At 38.6% G+C, this 21,653-nt stretch overlaps 1 protein-coding gene across 8 annotated transcripts in view; it reads right to left on the bottom strand.

Moving 5' to 3' along the window:
- Nucleotides 1-21,653, bottom strand: part of caskin1 (CASK interacting protein 1) — a 107,088-nt gene that overhangs the window by 14,008 nt on the left and 71,427 nt on the right. For 4 of the 8 annotated variants that reach the window (XM_067382241.1, XM_067382243.1, XM_067382247.1 and 1 more), the window contains exons 3-16: nucleotides 19,186-19,283; nucleotides 18,836-18,981; nucleotides 16,733-16,828; nucleotides 16,476-16,606; nucleotides 10,521-10,629; nucleotides 7,206-7,314; nucleotides 6,955-7,049; nucleotides 5,661-5,808; nucleotides 3,939-4,169; nucleotides 3,636-3,662; nucleotides 2,047-2,151; nucleotides 1,447-1,562; nucleotides 550-649; nucleotides 188-291 (exon numbers count right to left, since the gene is read on the bottom strand). In XM_067382241.1, coding sequence (XP_067238342.1) covers nucleotides 188-291; nucleotides 550-649; nucleotides 1,447-1,562; nucleotides 2,047-2,151; nucleotides 3,636-3,662; nucleotides 3,939-4,169; nucleotides 5,661-5,808; nucleotides 6,955-7,049; nucleotides 7,206-7,314; nucleotides 10,521-10,629; nucleotides 16,476-16,606; nucleotides 16,733-16,828; nucleotides 18,836-18,981; nucleotides 19,186-19,283 — 1,615 coding nt within the window. Of the gene's footprint in view, nucleotides 1-187; nucleotides 292-549; nucleotides 650-1,446; nucleotides 1,563-2,046; nucleotides 2,152-3,635; nucleotides 3,663-3,938; nucleotides 4,170-5,660; nucleotides 5,809-6,954; nucleotides 7,050-7,205; nucleotides 7,315-8,604; nucleotides 8,965-10,520; nucleotides 10,630-16,475; nucleotides 16,607-16,732; nucleotides 16,829-18,835; nucleotides 18,982-19,185; nucleotides 19,284-21,653 lie in introns of those variants that run through there. The other 4 variants (XM_067382242.1, XM_067382249.1, XM_067382245.1 and 1 more) reach the window with 3 other exon arrangements.

Genomic DNA, 21,653 nt, shown 5'->3' with positions numbered 1-21,653 from the left:
ACTCACCGTGTCCTGACGACAACCGAGAGCGCGTAATACCGATGAGGCCAGCTGTGAGAGGAAGTGCTGGGAAAGCATCCTGGATGTGCAGATGCCAGTGCATGTATGTGTATGGGTGTGTGAGAGAGTGTATGTTTGTTTGAGGAAAGGTAATGGGACAGTGTGTTTCGAGTAGGAGTCTCCTTACCTTCCCCTCAGGCAGCGCCTCCCCTTTCCTTTGGGACACCGCCTCCCCATACGGCTGCTCATGAAGTGGACAGCTTGACAAACTCTGACTGCGTGAGGAAGATCCTAGAAGGATCATGAGATCATTCATACACATTGGAGCATTGCTATTGCACATCCATTTTTGACAACTACTCCTTTAGCCAATCAGATCTTTGTGATGCTCCCACCCACAACAATTAGCACAACCATCTGGCACAAAAAAAGGAGCCAAGTCTCTAATTTGTGAAAAGAAAAAAAAAACATTCAGGATGTAGAGACTTCTTTGTGAAACGATACTCTCCTATGATATCTTTTCAGAAGTTATTTGAAATTCCCACTAACCCTTGTTGCTGGAAGCATGAGAGGGGTGGTCCAAAGACTTTGTTTGCTCCAGCAGGTGTTCTTTAGCTTTGGCAGACTGTGACAAAACCGTGGCCAGGAGCTACAGGATAAACAAAGCTCATCAGATCAAGAAATAACATACAAATATCAATGCAGACTGGAACAATGCAATTAGACTTCAAAAGCGCACACCCTAAAAGTTTAGCTTTGAAGAACAAAGCTTTCCAAAATTGAGCAACAGGTTCTTTACTGATATGTAAAAGGTCCTGCTGGACATTTCAGCTAAAACCATCTCCTCATAATAGCTGGTTGAAGCTGATAATTTAATGGTCAGGTCCAAGCTGATTTAGGTGGACTACCAGCTACTGGGTGTGAGTCAACCTTGTAAACCATCTTGGTCAACCTGGTTAGGGCTGGTAGATTCGTTTGTTGGGAAGTCTTTTAAGGTAAATTAGGTGGTCCAAGCAGGACTGCTAGCTTGTAAATCATCTTGATCAACCTTATTCAGTCTGGCAGGCCAGATGGTAGCTGGTTTAAAAAGTTTTCTTGCTGGTTGAAGCTCATTATTTATGGTTGTTTATGTCGTACAAACTGGTTCAGGTGGACTACCAGGAAACGGGCTCAAGGTTGGCATCTTGGGCTGGTTAGGGCTTGTAGATGACCTTGGCTGAGCTGGTTAAATTCCAAAACACAAATGGACTTGAACTGGTTGACAAGGTTGTTCATCTTCGGATGTAATGACCTGTTTTTTTTTTTTTTTTTTCAGAGATTGCAATACATCTAGTCATACTGCCAATAGATCAAAGACGCTTCTAAACATTTAAACCAACAACAAATTAGGCAGTTCTTTCAGGTATCTTCGCAAACCACAGTCACTTTGCCTGTCAGATAGCTCACCTTGACTCCCTCTGCCTGTGCGTGAAGGATACTACTGCTGCCTGCGCTCTGTCCACTACCAGAGGATCGGGCACTGGCCACACTGCCTGAACTGCCCACACTGCTGCGGTCTCCACCTGGAATAAGAAGCCCCCAGCAAACACATACACAAACACGGTCAGCCCCATCAGACCACACCACCACAATTGCTCCAATCACACCACTATGAACATCCCCACTGCAATGCACTGATCTGATACATGGGATGACAAAGACTTACATAACAATGGTGAAAGACCAGGTGAGTGATGGACACAAGACATGTTAGCATAGTCACTAATACAAACACACTCAGGCTCACGCTGCCCTCATTGAAAATGCAGTTTGCCACACGGCTACAGACACATCAGTGGATCGTCTGTACGTGTGCTCTTGAGGGAACGACTCCCTGGATGTTACTGTGACTGAGCAAATGAGAGTCTTTCGGTGCGCCGACACGCCTGCAGCTGAGGAGGTTTCTGAGGTCAGGAGTACAGCAGCTGCACCAGGAGCGTGGCAAAGCAGGAGGAGTCATGAGAGAAGAGGAAGAGGAGGAGGTGGAAGAGGCAGCCCTGCTGTTACCTGCCACAGGTTTGCGCAGAACCCAGATCTCCTCGCTGCTGCCGCCCTGGGGACCACCGGCTGGGGTGGGTGAGCCATGTGGACTGGACTCTGAGCCGCGAGAACCTTTAACACAGAAACCATCATTAACTGCGCCCTGGCTTGGCCACCTGCCCGGGATCAGAGGACTTCTGGACAGGTCAGGAAAGAGGAAATCTAAACTATATCTATGCGCTTTAGCAATCTGTTTGACTACATGTCTCTCTCTCTCTCTCTCTCTCTCTCTCTCTCTCTCTCTCTCTCTCTTTCAAACACACACGCAAGGCAAGCACGCATATATATACTGTATATCTAACACAAATATATATGAACATTTATATACAGAGGTACATGAAATATATAAGAAGAAACATGTACTGTATATATGTGTATATACATATATATATGCCTTGATTTACACATACACATAGGTAAAACATATATAATATATACAGAGATATATGATTATATATGAAAGTAGGTTTAACAACAAGAGGAGTTGCAGTGCATTACAGGAGCATAGTTCATTAGGGACTCCAAAAACATCAAACCACAAGTGAACGTTTTTGTGGCTAAATATAAATTAAATGCAATAACATCATATGGTAATGGTCTCTAATCACTGAAGAGTGAGTCTCACCAATCTTTATAATATTGTTTTAAAAAAATTTATTCACCCCCATGTCATAATTTATTCACCCCCATGTCATTATAAAACTGTATGACTTTCGTTTGTGAACACAAAATAAGAAATTGTTTTTATCCAATGAGTTATTATGGACTCCATTGACTTTCATTGTATGAAAAAAATAATCATTTTTTTTCTTTTCTTTTATGTTACACAGAAGAAAAACAGGTTTGGAACGACATAATAGTGAGTGAATTATGACAGAATTTTTGGTTCAACTGTCCCTTTAGGTTTGTTTCATGATTACCAGGCCCAGATGGAATGTGCAGATTTTGTTGCTGTTTTTAAAAGAAAATAAGCAGAATTCTTAATTTAAACATTCTACTGAGAGCTCAGCACTTTTACTGACAGCTGAAATAGATTAGTCAAAGTTCTTTGCTTTGGACACTGCTGAAATCTACAGAGTTCTGAAGGCACAGTTTCCTTGTGGGCCTGACGATTACTGATCATTTACAACTAAAACAAACATATTCATATTACAACTGACTGTGATCCAGAGTACATAAGAATATCTTCATGCTCCGTACCAGTATCAAAGTTTGTTTTGATACACATCGCTGAAAGGATAAGAGTTAGTATGAACGGACAGATCAGTAAAGTTGAGACGAAGGAGAGTTGAAACAGACAGATGTTCAGTGACAGACAAATGGTTGTGCAGAGATGCAGGTATGGAGGGGTGAGAGGCTGGCTGTGCATTCCCTATTGATCACGTGTAAGAGTGAACGGTTGAAGGGGGCAGTGGAGCGAATCCCAAGTGTGGTCATCACAAAGAGGGAAAATGTAGCATCAAATCAGGGAAATTTAGGGGTAAAAGAGGAGAGATAACAGCTTCAACAAAGAGAGGCCCATGAACCTCTTTTGTGCTGGTTAAAAAATAACTTACTAGCCAAATCTTGATCATTCTTGGCCTCTAAAAAAAAAAAAAAAATCAAAACAACCAAAATAATGTCAGAAAAATAAATTTAAATGTATTTAATTTTAAATTAAATGTAAAATTCAGAAATAATAATTTCAGAAAAATATTTTCAGAAAACTTTAAGGAATTAGTGGAACTAATTTATTATTTAAATGACAAAATACTGTAATTTAGCACATTCCTTAAAGCTTTGTGAATAATAATAATAATAATAACAATAATAATAATAAATAATAATACAACAGTGGAGACAGATTAGGGTATCTGTACCTTGTCCACTGTGCGGCTCTCCTGAGGTGTTTGGGGACCTGTTATAGCCAAAGGAAGTGAAAAGTGGCAGATGGGAATGTGGTGGCGGAGGTGGAGGAGGCGGCAGGATATGAATCTCATGATACGAGTCCCCATTCACCATGGCAACGGCGGGCGACACGGGGCCGCACACCGGCGCACAGAGCTGTATCTTTTGATACTGTTGGGTACAAGTGACTGTACTCCATGAACCTAGATACGACAACACAGCAACCACCACCACCACAACAAACAAAACAATTACACATAAGAGAGGGAAAGCAAATTAACCCAACACAAAAATCACAACCAATCACAAAATTCAAAACAGCAAAAAGACAAATTAAAAGGAAGAAAACGCTTGTTTTTCACTTCGAGCTGTTCAATGTGTGCGAATGGAGTGAAATGGCTATAACTATTTCTTCAAGAATGATGTCAGAATGATATTTGTATGTGCGGACACTCAAAATATGCATCGATTCGAAATAGAGGTGATGTGTGGAAATGCAAGGTTAGTGAAATGAATTGGAAATGAGCTGGTGCTTGTATGCTTGTCTCTGTAAGTGCCTGAGGAGAAATACTGTAGAGCGATCTTCTCAAATGAGAAGTTTAGTATGCGTGACTCTTTTCAAGTCTGTGTGTGGGTGTGCGAATGTGCAATTTGACCATTTAGGTTCACTATGAGCACAGCAGGGATTGTTTGAGATGTTTGTCCTCCTTTCACTAATTACATTAATATAATAGAAAATATATCAATTACACGATGTTGTTTTTTTTCATATAAACTGTAATTTTAGTAAAAAAGGGAGTATAAGAAAGGAGCTGAAATATTCTAAAAAGCGCAACGGCATTAAGAGTGGGGCACAAAAATGTGGATGGAGTGGAGGAGACCGAGCAGCAGATGTAGAGACACAGACATGGATACTTAGTGAAGCATGAGACACAGTGAACACATAGATTAGACCCCTGCTGCCATTCCAATATAGAGACAGGACATAAACCCTCTGAATGGAAAGAGTGCACTGTATGGATCATATACATCCGCAGGAGTGCACAAAAGAGTGCTCTGTTGCCCAATGATTCTTGAGTGACAAACTAAAAATCTATTTAGGGGGAGTTTAGGGGTCTCTTCTCTTCTCTTCTCTTCTCTTCTCTTCTCTTCTCTTCTCTTCTCTTCTCTTCTCTTCTCTTCTCTTCTCTTCTCTTCTCTTCTCCAGCACAGATGAAGAGGTACTTATTGGCCAACGTGAACTAAGAAAGATCTAGAAACACTAGTATGTACCCGGTGACCCTGTATCAGTGCCATCAGTGAAGAAATAAGGACTGTTATTCGCTATAGTGAGAGAAACACTGACCAATGTTTGAGTGTTGGAGTAACAGAACAGTGTTTAGACCTAAAGGGTTCAATCCATTGAGATCTGCTGTTCTGTCAAAGTATGGATAGAGGCGAGGCCACTACTTAAGGTACTATTAATGACCATCTTTCTTTTTGGGAGCATGAGACAGCATTATGAGATGAGAAAAGAGCTCTATATTAGCCCTGTTGTTGTTGCCACAAAAGCAGATGGCCCTGTCTGGCTCTCAATCCAGTGCACATGAGCATCATGAACAGCTGGCTGTGAACAGAATCAGGGTCATGTGAGTTCAGCAGCATTACTTATGCATCTGTGAGTGTGTGAGGTCTCAGAAAGAGGCAGCACTGACCCGCCCGTTGTCGTCTCTTACCCACAGCCCCAGGCCTCTTACTGATCACTTCGACCATGCTGGAGGGGAAGTAGCCCACTCTGTCATTTCCTGTGCGGTTATCATGGATGCAGCCCTTCCACCTCCCATCTGAATGTTGCTCCAGAACCTAGACAGAATCATAATCATCCATCATCTATAATGGAAATATACATTGTCTGGACACTTTTAATACTTTGTAATGCCACAATTAAATTTATTAATTCAAAGTCTATTCATTGATGCATTGTCAGAAATTTTGAGAAGTCTAATATTATTTTAATGTTAATTATTTTAATTTTATACACTATACCGTTCAAAGGTTTAAGGTTAGTATAATGTTTAAATGTCTTTGAAAGACATCTAATCCAGGCTGCATTTCTTTAATCAAAGATAGAGCAAATGCAGTATTATCTTGTGAAATATTATTTTAATTTAAAACAACTCTTTTCTATTTTAATATATTTTAAAATGTAATTTATTCCTGTAATGGCAAAGCTGTCACTGCAGTCTACAGTGTCACATGATTCTTACTACATTTTATTTTTTACATTTTATTTCAGTATTCTCTGATGAATAGAAAGTTCAAATCTTTTGCAACTGTCACTTTTGTTCAATTTAATGTGTCCATACTGAATAAAAGTTTTAGGTGTTTGGTTTAGGCCATTATTTATTTTTTTAAATTAATTTTAGTAGTGTATATTTTATATTTTATGTCAATGTTTGCCCTATATTTGATTTTCAATTTATTTATTTTTTTTTATCTTTGTGAGGGAATTTTTTCAAACCATATAAAAAACAACAACAGATACTTAACCAAACAGGCCTAGAATAAAACAGAATAAATGTCGATAAATGATTTATTTGCAAATATTTGGGGCAGTTCTGTGATTTTTGTGACTTCAGACCTTTGCACTAAACCCTGGAACATTTCTGAATTGAAGGAAAAGAGACCATTCCAAATATCATACTAAAGAGCAAGATGAGATCATATTTTCCCTGGCAAGGATTATTTTTGAAAGTCCGGGGAAAAACACAGGCAACACTGCCCTCTGTTGAGAAATTGTGAATTTGCACTGAACTAACTACTATGATTACAAAGGATTAATGTGGAATTTCTAATGCGACCCAAAATTGAGACAATGTGAATTTTTAAAAATGTCTGCATATTTAACACTGTTTGAAATTTTAATAATACATGAGAGTAAAACAAACTGTTTAAATCAAGCGTTTCAAAGATTTTGAATTTATTCAGAGCAGGTCTTAGGAATATTACCGTGATAACGTCTCCTGCCTTTATGTTAAGGCTAGTCAGGTCGTAATTGTTGCAGTAGTCCTTCAGGGCCCTGACCTGCAAGGCAGCTGAGGCATCTGCATAGAGATCAGCAGACATAAACTGTATAATCTACTACACATTACTTATAAACATTTATACACATCCACATAAACATGAATAAATATTGTACGTGATGTATATTTACACAACAGAAAAAATGTCTTCAGTTTTTTGCCATCCCGTTGTCTTACCTCGTAGCATCTGCTTGATTTCCCGGCTGGCCTGTGTAGCGGTGAACTGATAGACGATGTCCAGCGCTGTCTGGCTGTATGTGTTTCTCACTGCTGCATTGATGCCACTCTGTAAGGGTGAAGGTTAAAGGGTTAGTTCACCCAAAAATGAAAATTCTGTCATTAATTACTAACCCTAATGTCATTCCAAACCTGTAAAAATTTCGTTCATGTTCAGAACACAAATGAAGACATTGTTAATGAAATCTGAGGAATTTCTGTCCCTCCACTGACAGTCCACTTTACTACCACTTTGACGCTTCAAAAAGTTCACAAAGAGATTGTAAAACTAACCCATTTGAATTGAGTGGTTTAATCCAAATTTTCTGAAGAGACTTGATAGTTTTATGAGATGAACAGACTTAATTAGGCTTTTATTCACATATGAACATTCATCAACACACATCAGTTGTGGTAAAAGGAAGCTCAAGCATGTTCACTTGACATGCGAGAACCGCAAGGTTTATTCTTGTTGTCACACTTATGTTCAGTTAGTTTCAGTTTTCATGGACTTTTAGTTTGTTTTCATTAGTCAAATGTGTTCCTTTGTTTGAGTTTCCCGCCACACATCAGTTTCCACGGACAATAATCTGCCGCCTGTTCATCATTTAGTTCATCACCATGTGTATTTTAGTTCTCACCTTCACTCAAGTCTTTGTCTGGTCTGTGTTGCTACTACCTTCTGTCACTTGCCTGTTGGATTATTATTAAACTCTGCATTTGAACTTTATCCTGATCTTCATCTGTCTGTCTGCAACCTTGCTAACAGAAGACCAGACCAATAAATGGATTATGCAGCAAAATTCGCTGTGATTAGCCAAAAGAGCATTGATTTTTTTATTTTTTTGTTATTCTGCCATCTTGTCGTCACCTGTCCCTACGATGATGAGACCCTCAAATCGCTGTTCTGGATCGGGGCCAACTACCACCACCCTGTAGACCTTTCAGACACCTCAGGACTTGAAAGGAGGAAGGCCAACATCAGTTGGCTGGAGAGCGTCTGTCCCCGATCCAGGATACAGCTCAGCCCACCACCACCCTCGACCAAGAAGAACTCATCGCGACCACTCGCCACGATGAGTGAGCCAGAGTCCGAAAAGGAAGGGACAGCGCCAACAATTGCTCTGGATGCGGAGCCCCAGAGTGAGTCTGACCAGAGGTGTGAGCCAGCGACAGCAGTGGCAGAGGGAAATCTGGTGGAATTGGACAACGAGGACTGGCTGATAGATTTGGACATGGAGGCACTGCCTCCAACCTGGTATTATCTGTTCTTAATCATTGCTGTTTCAAGACAGCACTGAGACTGTTTCATTGACCTGTTGGGAACTAGGATTACCATTATTGATCAGGTCATGCTTACCTCTGTCACCTTCACCGCAAAGCTTAGCCAGTCCTCCAGCCCGCCTCTGCTGGATGCCTGCAGCGCTTCGTCTTCCCCGGGAATGCCTTGCTGCGACGTGAAGCCTTGCAACCACCAGCCTCACCCAAGCAATAGGATCCCGTGGCTCTGCCTTCGGCCTCTGATCCCTTCGCTCCATCTTTGCCCGTCCACTTGTTGTCTCCACTTTGGCTCCTCCCACCCTTGGCTCTACCAGAGACCCTCGGCTTTGCGGCTCCACTGGCTTCCCTTGTCCCACTGGCTCCCCCTTGGTCAGTGGTCATTCTACTTTCGCCACGTACTTGCAAGCCTTCAGCTGCACTCAGTCTCTCCACCCCTACGGCTTCAGTGGGTTCCTCCTTCTCTCTGGCTACGCCTCAGTCCTCGGGCACTCTGGCGTCCTCCGGATGCCGTTGGCTATAGCAACATCTTGGCTCCTCCCTCCCTCTGCCGTGGGCACTGCCGAGCTCTGGGTGTGCTGCATCGGGCACTCTCCATCATCGCCCCCCGGGGATTAGTCGTCCTCCTCACCATCCCTTCGCCTCCGTTCCTCTTGCCATCTCTTCGCCACCACCTCGCCCACCTCCAGAGCCCCCGCCTTCCCTCCCTTATCTGTGGGAGGCCATTTCGGAGGGGGCGTAATGTCACACGTACGTTCAGTTAGTTTCAGTTTTCATGGACTTATAGTTTGTTTTCATTAGTCAAATGTGTTCCTTTTGTCTGAGTTTCCAGCCAGTCATCAGTTTCCATGGACACTAATCTGCCATCACAGCTGTTCATCATTTAGTTCATCACCATGTGAATTTTAGTTCCTCACCTTAACTCAGTGTTTGTCCGGTCTTGTTTGTGAATGTGTTGCCACTACCTTCTGTTACTTGCCTGTTGGATTATTATTAAACTCTGAAATCGAACTTTATCCTGATCTTCATCTGTCTGTCTGCAACCTTGCTAACACTTGTGTTACGCAGCATGTTTGAGCTTCTGCAAGAGGTTTGTTCTTTCACTTCAAGCAGGTTCGGTTGAGCTTCTGTTTATTTACTGATCAATGTTTATACATGAATAAATGCCTAAATTCAATCTGTTCATCATATAAAGCAATTGTGTCTCTTCAGAGAATTTGGACTAAATCGCTCGATTCATATGGATTAGTTTTACAATCACTTTATGAACGTTTTGAAGCATCAAAATGGTACTCGCGTAGCAGTCTATGAAGGGACAGAAATCGCACAGATTTCATTCAAAAAATCTTCATTTGTTTTGAGAATATGAATGAAAGACTTACAGGTTTGGAACATGAGGATCATAGAGTAAATGATGTCAGAATTTTCATTTTTGGGTGAACTATCCCTTTAAAGCAATATTAAATAATGTTTGAGATCCAATTGACTAACATGGTACAAATGTTTCTCAATAAAATATAAAAGTTTGATCTTTTTATTTACCATTTCTATAAGAGGGTATATGAGACTAAAAACTCTGCCTGGACACTTCTAAATTCACTATAACAATAACTAATTGAATGTTTAGTGTTGGGATAGGGCAGTGGATATCCAACCTTTTCAGTTGATGGAAAAAAATAGACCACCTAACAGGCCAAATCTGCAGGAAACCACCATGTCATTGAAATTAACTAGACGAGACTAAATGAGTGGGCTGTTTGCTAGAAAGCTGGATTAAGACAATTATGTAACCTTAAGTATAATGGTCAGGTATGCTCTTAAAACATTACCACAAATCAATGTAATCACAAACAGTGTGGGTTGATCAATCAGTCAATTAATTCAACGTTGGTGCCTTTTGTCAACTATAAATTACTCATTTTATTTTATTAGGCTGCTGTGTTGCACCCTAAATTCCCTTCAGGTATCAATAAAGTTTCTCTATCTCGGTCTACTTACATCCAGCAGGAGGCGCACTACATCAGTCTTCCCACACAGTGCAGCCTCATGGAGGGCAGTGCCCGCTTTGGTCTGCCTGTTGATATCGATGCCCGCCTGGATCAGCAGTCTATTGAGAGAGGACAAAATTAGTAACTTGTCTGATGCAATCACTGTGATCAAACCTGAGATTTTATGCCTAGATTTTCATTTTAAACTTCTTAATATTGTCCTCATGTTTCCAGCACACATGTAAGGGATAATATAAAATCATTACAGACATAAGTGATCCTCTTCCTAATGAGGTTTATTGTGCAATAATAACAAGCTGGCTGTACTGTACATTATCCTGCTTATACAGCTACTTACAAGATAAATAGACATGAATTTCTTAAGTTATTAAATTATTTTATTATATGAGAAAAAAGAAACCACAGAGTAATACGAGAGGCAGTTTATGAAATGTGTTGCCAAGTAGAATATACAGTTTAGTAAAAATATTTGACTGCAAAATGCCACATTTGACCAATCAGAATCAAGTATTCCAGAGAGCCATTTAATTAGATTAAACTTGTAAGCACTACAAATTGCCCCCCAAAAAGCCCCAATCAGCCACCTGAAGACTGAAGAACCTCTATTAGATAGAGCATGACCTTCTGTCACTAGAGTAAATTCAATTACAGCAGCGGGACATCAGCAAACACAGGTGGCCTGAGTCATGGCTTCAGAGAGGAGGATGGGAAACAGGGTGAGAGTGGAAAACTTGGCCCTGGCCCAGCATCAGACACCACCCCTATAATTAGCTATCAAAATGACCCGTTTTAGCTTCACATAATGCCCTCTCGTGCTCGACCTCTCTTGGAAAACACAGGAGATTAAATACCATATTAACTGGCTGGGTGTGCGCTCATTGGTCTGACTGTGTGCTGAGCCGTCCGTCACTTAGCATTGGCCCACATCGGAAACTGGCGTTTCTGCTAGTGGGCAAATGGCCACACACATTGTGTTAATTAAAGGTATGAGAGCGTTAACACACGTACATGACACTGACTTTAGGAGACAGCGTTTTAATATGAAGGTAACAGCTTTGGTTAGAGGTGTCATGATCCATTTCTTTCACAGATATGAACAACAAATGAAGCCTGCTTTCATATTTTCCCTCACTGCATCAATCTATTTAGGGTTGGCCGGTGTGTACGGCCTCTAGGGTTACTGGATTAATGATGTAATTAACAGCCTTGCGATAGCCCATGCTCTGTTGCTGTAACCTGTACATTCACGTGGCCTATAATTAGCTCCAGGCTGATCAGAGCTGGACTCGTGCTGGATTGGAGAGAGAGGGAGGTGTGGGTGCTGTGCGAGCACATCCACCTTATTCTAATGTGTGGCACTGCAACACTTACAATCCAGGCAGGCTAATCAATGATGAGTGATACACTTTATTTATACACTTTATGAGATACAATCTAAGTTGAGTAGCTTGTCATTTCTTAGTTTGTTTGCTTCGTATGCCAAATTTTTGAATGGTGTATTACTGTTTCCACAAACAAAAATATTAAGCAGCACAGCTGTTTTCAACATTGATAATAATAATGTTTTTTGAGCGGCAAATCACCATATTAAAATGATTTCTGAAGGATCATGTGACACTGAAGACTGGAATGATGCCGAAAATTCAGCTTTGACAACAGAGGAATAAATTATATTTAAAAATAATAACCCTGGTACCCCCTTTGATTAGGTACAAGATTTAGAAAAAAAAGCCCAGTATAAAGTGAAATTTACTCCGAGCTGGCTTTTGACATGAATTAAAATTCATTCAAATAGTCACCCCCATCTCATCCAAGATGTTCATGTCTTTCTTTCTTCAGCCGAAAAGAAATTAAGGTTTTTGAGGAAAACATTCCAGGATTTTTCTCCATATAATGGACTAGTGCAGCTTCAAAGGTTTCTACACGAATATGGGTCTTAACTAGCAAAACAATCAGTCATTTCCTAAAAAATAAAAATGTTCGTCATTTACTAGCTCTGCGTTGCGCTATGCGGAAGTGCCATGGTAGGGCGAAAAACTCCATCTCATTTTCTCCTCCAACTTCAAAATCATCCAACATCGTTGTTTTACCTTTTTTATTTGTAAAGGCCATTTGACTTAGACTTTGCACGTTTGCTTTGTAAACATGATTACATAATGCCTGGCACATCGCAAAGCAGTGCAAGATGAGCATTTTATGGTTAAAAAGTAATTTTTTTTTTTTTATTTATTTTTTTTTAGACAATGGCCGACTGTTTAACTTGATAAGACCCTTATTCCTCGGCTGTAGAGCTCTATGAAGCTGCACTGAAACTGTAATTTTGACCTTCGACCATTTGGAGGCCACTGAAGTCCACTTTAAGGAGAAAAATCCTGGAATGTTTTCATCAAAAACCTTCATTTCTTTTCAACTGAATAAAGAAAGACATGAACATCTTGGATGACATGAGGGTTAGTAAATTATCAGGAAAGTTGAATTCTGAAGTGAACTAATCCTTTAAAATGAGTTTGACACCCCTGCACTAGAATGTACATTAACAAAGTCACATGCTTGACACAGAGTATTGATCCTTATTGGCAACTGCACTGATCATTCAGAAAGTTCCACAGGGCTTGAGACTGAACCCGTTCATCATTATCATAATCACAACCAGAGAGTTTACATTTAAAAAGCAGTTTCATTTTAGATATCCACTGGATGGGTAATTGAAAAAATAAATAGATAAAAGAAAGAAAGAAAGAAAGAAAGAAAGAAAGAAAGAAAGAAAGAAAGAAAGAAAGAAAGAAAGAAAGAAAGAAAGAAAGAAAGAAAGAAAGAAAGAAAGAAAGAAAGAAAGAAAGAAAGAAAGAAAGAAAGAAAGAAAGAAAGAAAGAAATTTGTTTTATATAAATCAATCATATATGGAACATTTGGGATGCACTGTGATTAATGTTTTGGTCGTCCAACTAAATGTTTGACGTGCAGTGTAGCATTAGCATGGTACAAAGACAGAACAGTGCAGAACACCTCTGATCTTCCTCTCATCTCTGTCTGATCATGAAGGAGGTCTGGCTGTCACAATGATGGATGGCAGTGTGTTGTATTAGGGAGTGGATGGTGCCTGGCACACCCAGAGGAATACAGCCGCGTACGTGCAGACTCAACCATGCTCACATTCCCTGTGGAAAGAAGGAACGATGCCCTTCATCACAAGCAGGTGCACAGATCTAGCAGCTAATGCTGAGGACACCACTTGTCCAGTTTCTAACTCCCTTGGGCTTGTATGCCGATGCACGAAATGCACGGCTGAGCCGAGATCTGGAGCAATAGATTTCTCATCCAATGTAAATAGTTACATGAGGACCTCTGGGCATTTAGATGATAATGCAGTGGGAAGTCACATGATAATTGACTTACAGCTCATCAAAGAGTTTCTCTAATTAGCCAATTTCTGAGCTCCAGGCCAGTTCTGATAATGCACAGATCTCATAACACATGCTGAAGATTAATGGCTCAGTCAAAATGGGTGAGTGTGGAAATGCATGGTGAGATAAAACATGAAGTTGTGTTTTTTTTTTTTTTTTATATACTCTGTAAAGCAGTGGCTAAAATAAAATACAATACTTTTTATATAAAAATTTATTTTGGATAATATGTATTTATGTATTTCATAACTAGTGTTAATTATAGCCTATTACACGTTTACACTCAAGGGCCATCAATGGAAAACATTTTTTTTATTTCATCCCCAGAATAATGTAGTTCAGACCATGGACATCTGGACCCCTTGATCCAAATAATGTATTGGGGAATTACTGGTTTTGCAATTCCGTTTGAAGCCATTGGAGCAGAAATGGCTTTGTGAAACATGGTTATTGTATTACATGTTGGGTGACTGCCTGTTTCCACTCCTTTCTCATGAGCGGCAGTAAATCCAGGGCTTCTGACCTGCACACGCCACCTGCATCATCATCACATGCTCATTGGATGCCCATTAACATCAGTGAGAGCGTGTCTGTTTGCGGAGACTCACTTCATCAAGCACATGGATCCATTAACACTCAAACATACACAGTGGGGCCCGGCGTCACATCACACCAATGGCTCATAAAGTCAGCTTTCATTAATATAATGTAGGCTTTCCCCTCCCCATCTACATTTCCATCCCAGAGCTCCAGTACAAGTTACAATGTTTTGATTATGCTTCTGACCATGAATAAAACAACTTTCTTAGCTCTTAAAATGAAAACTGCTGGTTCAGATTAAATGCAGTGATTCAAGGTACAATGGTACAATGCAAATTATCTTTCTTTCCTTACAAAGATGTAATCTAAGTTATAAGTTTATTGCATATAAACAGGACTGTTAATTCATTGAAATACACAGAATGCATTTTTTGCATCCATAGCACTGATTTTCCAGTGTTTTTCTATGTAAACATGCACCAGGCAGACATATTTGATTGTTCTGATCATGTCTTTTGCAGCATCTCGTGGATAACACGTTTTAAAAAATGTGCCAAAGTTAAAAGAAAAGAACTTTTTTTGTTTTTCCTTCCACTGCACTGTGTCTTACATTTTTAAACTTAAAAACACACGTGAAAGGCCTTTAAAAATCAATTTCAGTCTAAAGAAATAATTAATCTTTTTAAAATTTCATATAAATAATTAATCTTTATAAAATTTAAGGTCATGGGTCTGATTCCCAGGGAATGAAAGAACTGAAAATACGTATAGTTTGAATGCAGTGCAAGTCGCTCTGTGTAAAAGTGTCTTCAAATTGCATAAACGTAAATGAAACCAATCTGGTTGTTGTGAAGTTGAACATACATACTTGGTAATGCTCTGCTTTATTAACCGTCCTTGCATTGTGTGCACACAGATATAAGTGACATGCAATGTGTATTTAATCCTTTAAAAATTCAATTATGTAGGCTTGACAGATGAAGACTGTAGCTTGACCATGCAAAAACTTGCTGCAGCTTGATTATAGTCACACATGTAACACTTATTGAGAAGGTAAACAATCGCCTGCCTGATATGAACACAAATATATGAACAAGTGAATTCATAAACAGAACATCATTTTGCTAGCACTTCTCTCTTCACAAAGATAAATGATTCAATTGTCTTCTCTTAAAATTTCACTCAAACATTCCTGTTCCATGCCAGAACTGCTACACGTTTTAATCAATACACACAATATCGGAGTCTGCCTGCACTGAAATTTAAAGCATTCCTCTGGTGTTGAAGCCACAGTGATTATCTGGATTGTTTCTTACACCGTGCTGCTGTGGACTGTAAAACGGTGGCTCATCAGGCTTAGATATATGATATGAAAATATATTTCCTTTCACACAAACAACAGGTTTACAGATGCGTTACGAGAAATTCCTATGTGTGATGTATTATCGCTCGTAATATATGAGGCGCAAATCCTGCCAGCAGCTTCTGTCTGTCTCATGAAAATGAGAATTTCAGCATGCACTGGATGACCCCGTCCTTTCAGAGCATCAAATTTGAATGCTTATTTCTATATATACACTAGAGTCTACGTGTACAATTTTTAACATTTCAAGTTATAAATATTAACATAAATGAATGTCTTATGTATTATGTTAATAATAAACAATTTCAATTAATAAAAATTTAACCTAGATTAATAAATAATATGAAAATCTTTTGCTTATTGTTAATTAATGACACCTAACGCAGTAACTAATGTTAACAAAAAAAACCCTTATTTTAAAGCTTCACCAAGTTTTCTTCTTCCGAGGTGTTTTAGTGGCTTGAAAAAGTGACCTGATTTACTTTAAGTGTCTGGTAAACAAAGGTGCAACATCTACCCGGCACAGACAGCCTGAGATCTGGAGAAGCGTACTGGAGGTGTGACTTCTATTCTTAGAAAAGCATTCAAGTCATGCATCCTGTCTTTCCATCCGAATCTTGGGGCTCAGAGTGCTCACCTGATGATGTCGATGTGTCCGTTCTTGGCAGCGAGATGCAGTGGGCTGGTGCCGTTGGGATCAGTCGAGTCTCCGGGCTTGGCCTCCAACAGAGCTGCACACATGTTACTGCTCAGTAGCAGCTGGACCACCTGCAGGGCAAACAGATGACCATACACACACAAAAAAGCCAATTACTGACAGAAAAACAGAAAAAAAGATATAAAAATAATTAGACACTACCAAAAAAATAAATAAAAAAACAACATGTGACTCACCCCAACTCGGCCAAATTCACAAGCCAAGTCCAATGGAGTCTTCCCAGCATTGTCCACTATGCAGGGGTTTGACTGGTGCTGCAGAAGCATCTCAGACTGTGGACAGGTAGCCAGCTGTTAGTTGTTTACCAGCTGTCAGCTAATCTTGAAGGTTTACATATATCACTACCACAGCCGATATTGTCTTAAATTGCACATTATATATATACAGTACAGTCCAAAAGTTTGGAACCACTAAGATTTTTAATGTTTTTAAAAGAAGTTTCGTCTGCTCACCAAGGCTACATTTATTTAATTAAAAATACAATAAAAAACAGTAATATTGTGAAATATTATTACAATTTAAAATAACTGTGTACTATTTAAATATATTTGACAAAGTAATTTATTCCTGTGATGCAAAGCTGAATTTTCAGCATCATTACTCCAGTCTTCAGTGTCACATGATCCTTCAGAAATCATTCTAATATGATGATCTGCTGCTCAAGAAACATTTATGATTATTTTCAATGTTGAAAACAGTTGTGTACTTTTTATTCAGGATTCCTTGATGAATAGAAAGTTCAAAAGAACAGCATTTATCTGAAATACAAAGCTTCTGTAGCATTATACACTACAGTTCAAAAGTTTGGGGTCAGTAAGAATTTTTTTTTTTTTTTTTTTTTAAGAAATTTAAGAAATTAATACTTTTATTCAGCAAGGATGCATTAAATCAATCAAAAGCGTCAGTAAAGACATTTATAATGTTACAAAAGATTAGATTTCAGATAAACACTGTTCTTTTGAACTTTCTATTAATCAAATAATCCTGAAAAAAAATATTGTACACAAATATTTTGTACAATTGTACACATTAAATGTTTCTTGAGCAGCAGATCAGCATATTAGAGTGATTTCTGAAGGATCATGTGACACTGAAGACTGGAGTAACGATGCTGAAAATTCAGCTTTGCATCACAGGAATAAATTACTTTGTCAAATATATTCAAATAGTACACAGTTATTTTAAATTGTAATAATATTTCACAATATTACTGTTTTTACTGTATTTTTAATTAAATAAATGTAGCCTTGGTGAGCAGACGAAACTTCTTTTAAAAACATTAAAAATCTTAGTGGTTCCAAACTTTTGGACTGTACTGTATATATATAATGTGCATATATATATAATATATATATATATATATATATATATATATATATATATATATATATATATATATATTATATATATATATATATATATAATATATATTATATATATATATATATTAGAACACTGCATAGCACCACTTCAACGGTTCTACGGGGGTGCTAAGCACTATCAAACGAAAGCAAGAGCACCCTTAGCTGACACTGTAATAATACCATATTGGTGAAAAAGATTTGGCGAACGCTCCAGTGTGTATCTGTGTTTGCGCTCTGGAGAAAGTAAAATGTTTCCATTTACAAAATGTTTCAGCAGCTTTGAGCAATCTCAGACATATCTGTTTGATCTCTTGAACACAGTGGTCAATCAGAGGTGTTTAAGTCAGTCAGAATCCATCATCGCTCAAAAAGCCGGCTTTTATGTTCAGTGCTGAGTTCTGCTTGCTCGAATCGTCTCATTATAACAAACAAAGTGTAGGTGCAATGTAAATAAGAGATTCAGAGACAGCTTCATTGATTATAATGTGATCTGGATCCATTTAATTTTTCTTCAGTTTGGCTAGCTGTAATTTTTATGCTGAAATATAGACTACTGTGGTGTTTGGTAACATTTAAAAAATAAAATAAAATAAAATAAAAAGCTGTGCAATGAATTAAGGCCACTGGAACCAGGATCATCACGTAACCAAAACGCACAGTGTCATAGAGTAATAGCCAGTATCAGTATCACAGTATCTACTGAAGCTTCCTCTTCACTAAGTGGTAGAAACAGAGAAAGAGGTGAAGTGTCTGGCTTGTGATTTTCATTAAATGCATGTGTGTGCGTGTGTGTGGGATGATCTAGCTTCAAAAATCTGATTCCAAGTTGTCAGTATCCATCTTTTATCAAACACTGGTGCTCATATGAAGTCTTTGAAGAAGAGTGGGCATGGTGTTGTAGCAGTGGGTACTCACTACGTCATAGTGTCCGTGCTGAGCGGCCAGGTGCAGGGGGATCTGACCCTCATCAGACTGACCGTTCACTGAGGAGCCTGACTTCAGCAGCAACTTCATGGGTTCGGACTTTCCCTGCCACGCTGCATAATGCAGAGGTCGCATCCCTGGAACACCAGAGGAAAGACATCTGATATTACTGCACTACACATTCCTAAAATATATATGGAGAGTTAAGCATGTTTAAGATCTCTTGGAAGTCAAATCTAAAGCAATGCTGTACTTTTTATCTGTGTGACAAAACGGATCAAATATTTCATTTGAGGATGCCAATGTAAAGTTGACACTTTACATTTATGTTTTGCTGGTACCTTTCTGGTCCCTGATGTCCACTAAGGCCTGAGACTCCAGCAGCAGTGATATAACCTCCACATTTCCATTGAGAGCTGCATGGTGCAGTGGTGAAAATCTGTGAATAACACACACAAAATAACATAAACAGGATGTAGATTTTAAGACTGTGCGCCATTCAGAATTTTATTAAGAATGGAAATTCCATTACTGAATTTGAATTGAAGTAACAAACAGGATGCAACTGTAATTTAAATTGGATATATATGTAAACACTGACAATGAAATCCTCTTCCCCCAAATTAATATCATAAAAAAATATTCAGATTCATTCTACGAAAGCAAAGCTGTCATGAATGTGTATAGATATTCATGACACATTCATGACAGCTTTACTAGAATTTATCACAATGCATTATTATGATACAGTATAACATGTCCAGAGTGCAGTAGTGTCCAGTGCTCATAACCTAGTAGCGCAGAAGGTTTTTTGAAGTGGAGAAGACAAAAAAGCCCTCATTGGATTTTCTGTCACAGCTCACTCTCTGTGATTGGTGCATGAAATATGCTGTAACCATAGCTACGGTTGTGAGGCTCTCGCTGCCAGTGCAACTGTGAATGTAAACCCTCGGCTCAGAGCAGAATACTAAACTCACAGGAACCCTGTCTGACCCATCTCTCACTGGCACTATCATGCAGGTTTGCACTGTGCTGCTGCAACAGAGCATGCTGGGGGATGGGCCAGAAGACCCTGGTTTCCCTACCAAATGTTCCCCTTTCCCCAGGCTCCAAATCTCCAGCCATACAATATTCATTGTCCTTTTCACTTTGTGCCACTTAGTAAGTCAAATACAGTAAGCTCTGTCTCTTCATATATGCGTGTATGTCTTTCTTTCTCATATGTCACTATAGGGCAAGACAGAGGTAAACGCATATTCACACATCGCCTGACCTACTTTTCTTAATGAGGGTACTAAAGCCCAAGGCGTTTCCTTGAAAGGAAGCACAATCAGCACTCCTCCATTCACTAAGCAGTATGTCCGATAAGATATTGTTTACTAATCATCAACTGGAATAAAGATGTACAGTACCATATATATATATATATATATATATATATATATATATATATATATATATATATATATATATATATATATATATATATGGGATCTGTCATTTTTTTAAAAGATATTTATTAGGGGTGTGACGATGCTTAGATGCTTCATGAAGCAGTGTTTTGAAATCATAAGTCAAATTATTTTGTTTTATTGGCGCTCCAAAAATATTCTTGTTGCTTTATAATATTAATATTGAACCACTGTACTCACATGAACTGATTTAAATATGTTTTTAGTACATTAATGGATCTTGAGAGAGGAAGTGTCATTGCTGGCTATGGAGGGCTCACTGACCATCGGATTTCAACTAAAATATCTTAATTTGAGTTCTGAAGATTAATGAAGGTCTTACAGGTGTGGAACGGCATGAGCGTGAGTAATTAATGACAGAATTTTCATTTTTGGGTGAACTAACCCTTTAATACATTAATGTTAATAAATGAGACCTTATTGTAAAGTTTTACCATTTTTATTTATACTCTTTTTATTTCTATGATCAGTTTGTGGAAAGGAGTTCAGTTAGGAGGTCAAAAGTTGTAGAAGCTCATAAATCATGTACAGTAAGGCCTGAAGAGACTCGTATGAAATCATACAGGAGAGAAGTCAGTTTGCTTTTTACAGTGCTTGATTGTTGTCTTTTACTGCATATGATAATTCATACTCAGAAAGTAGAACTGAAATGACATTCATTACAAGATGATTAGTTAAAACATTTCAAATACACCTTCAGAATATTTTGTTTTTGAAAATCTTGTCTCGTTCTCGTGAACTCAATCTCGTGTCTCGTATCGTGAGCTACCTGTCTTGTCACACCCCTAATATTTAATAAAGACAGTTAGAATTGATGCAGTGAGACCCAGTCAGATGGGGAAGTAATGGATAAAAATTATTTTATTTATTAGTAAAGAATAAAATGATCCATAAAAATAATAAAACGATGAATATCTAGATACATTTCTAAATAACAATCAACTTTTAATAGTAAGTAACAAAGTAGCTAACATAAGCAAGTCTTTAACCAGATATCTCTGAGTAAAATAATATTATCAGAAGAGCAAAGGAGAGAAGGGCCCTATGAGCAAGATGCAAGAGAGCCCTGAGCAATATCGTCGCCAATATCTAAACTAGTAAATCGATTCTGAGAATCAGCTCTGGACTCTTCGCATTACATTCTGCAAACGTAGCTAAACATTGTGGTTTTAACACTGTAGAAGCAGAAGGGTCAAAACTCAAAAGCATAGGTTAACCATGTCTAGACCTTATGCAAATGTATCTGTACCTTAATTCCAAGTAAGATAACAAGATAACAAGTCAGAAGATTAAAATTGCATGTCTCAGCCTTTTGGGTAATAACAAATTTTAGATAT

Source organism: Chanodichthys erythropterus, chromosome 3 (genome assembly GCF_024489055.1).
Source record: "Chanodichthys erythropterus isolate Z2021 chromosome 3, ASM2448905v1, whole genome shotgun sequence".
Lineage (NCBI taxonomy): Eukaryota > Metazoa > Chordata > Actinopteri > Cypriniformes > Xenocyprididae > Chanodichthys > Chanodichthys erythropterus.
This window is presented reverse-complemented; position numbering and strand designations above follow the sequence as displayed.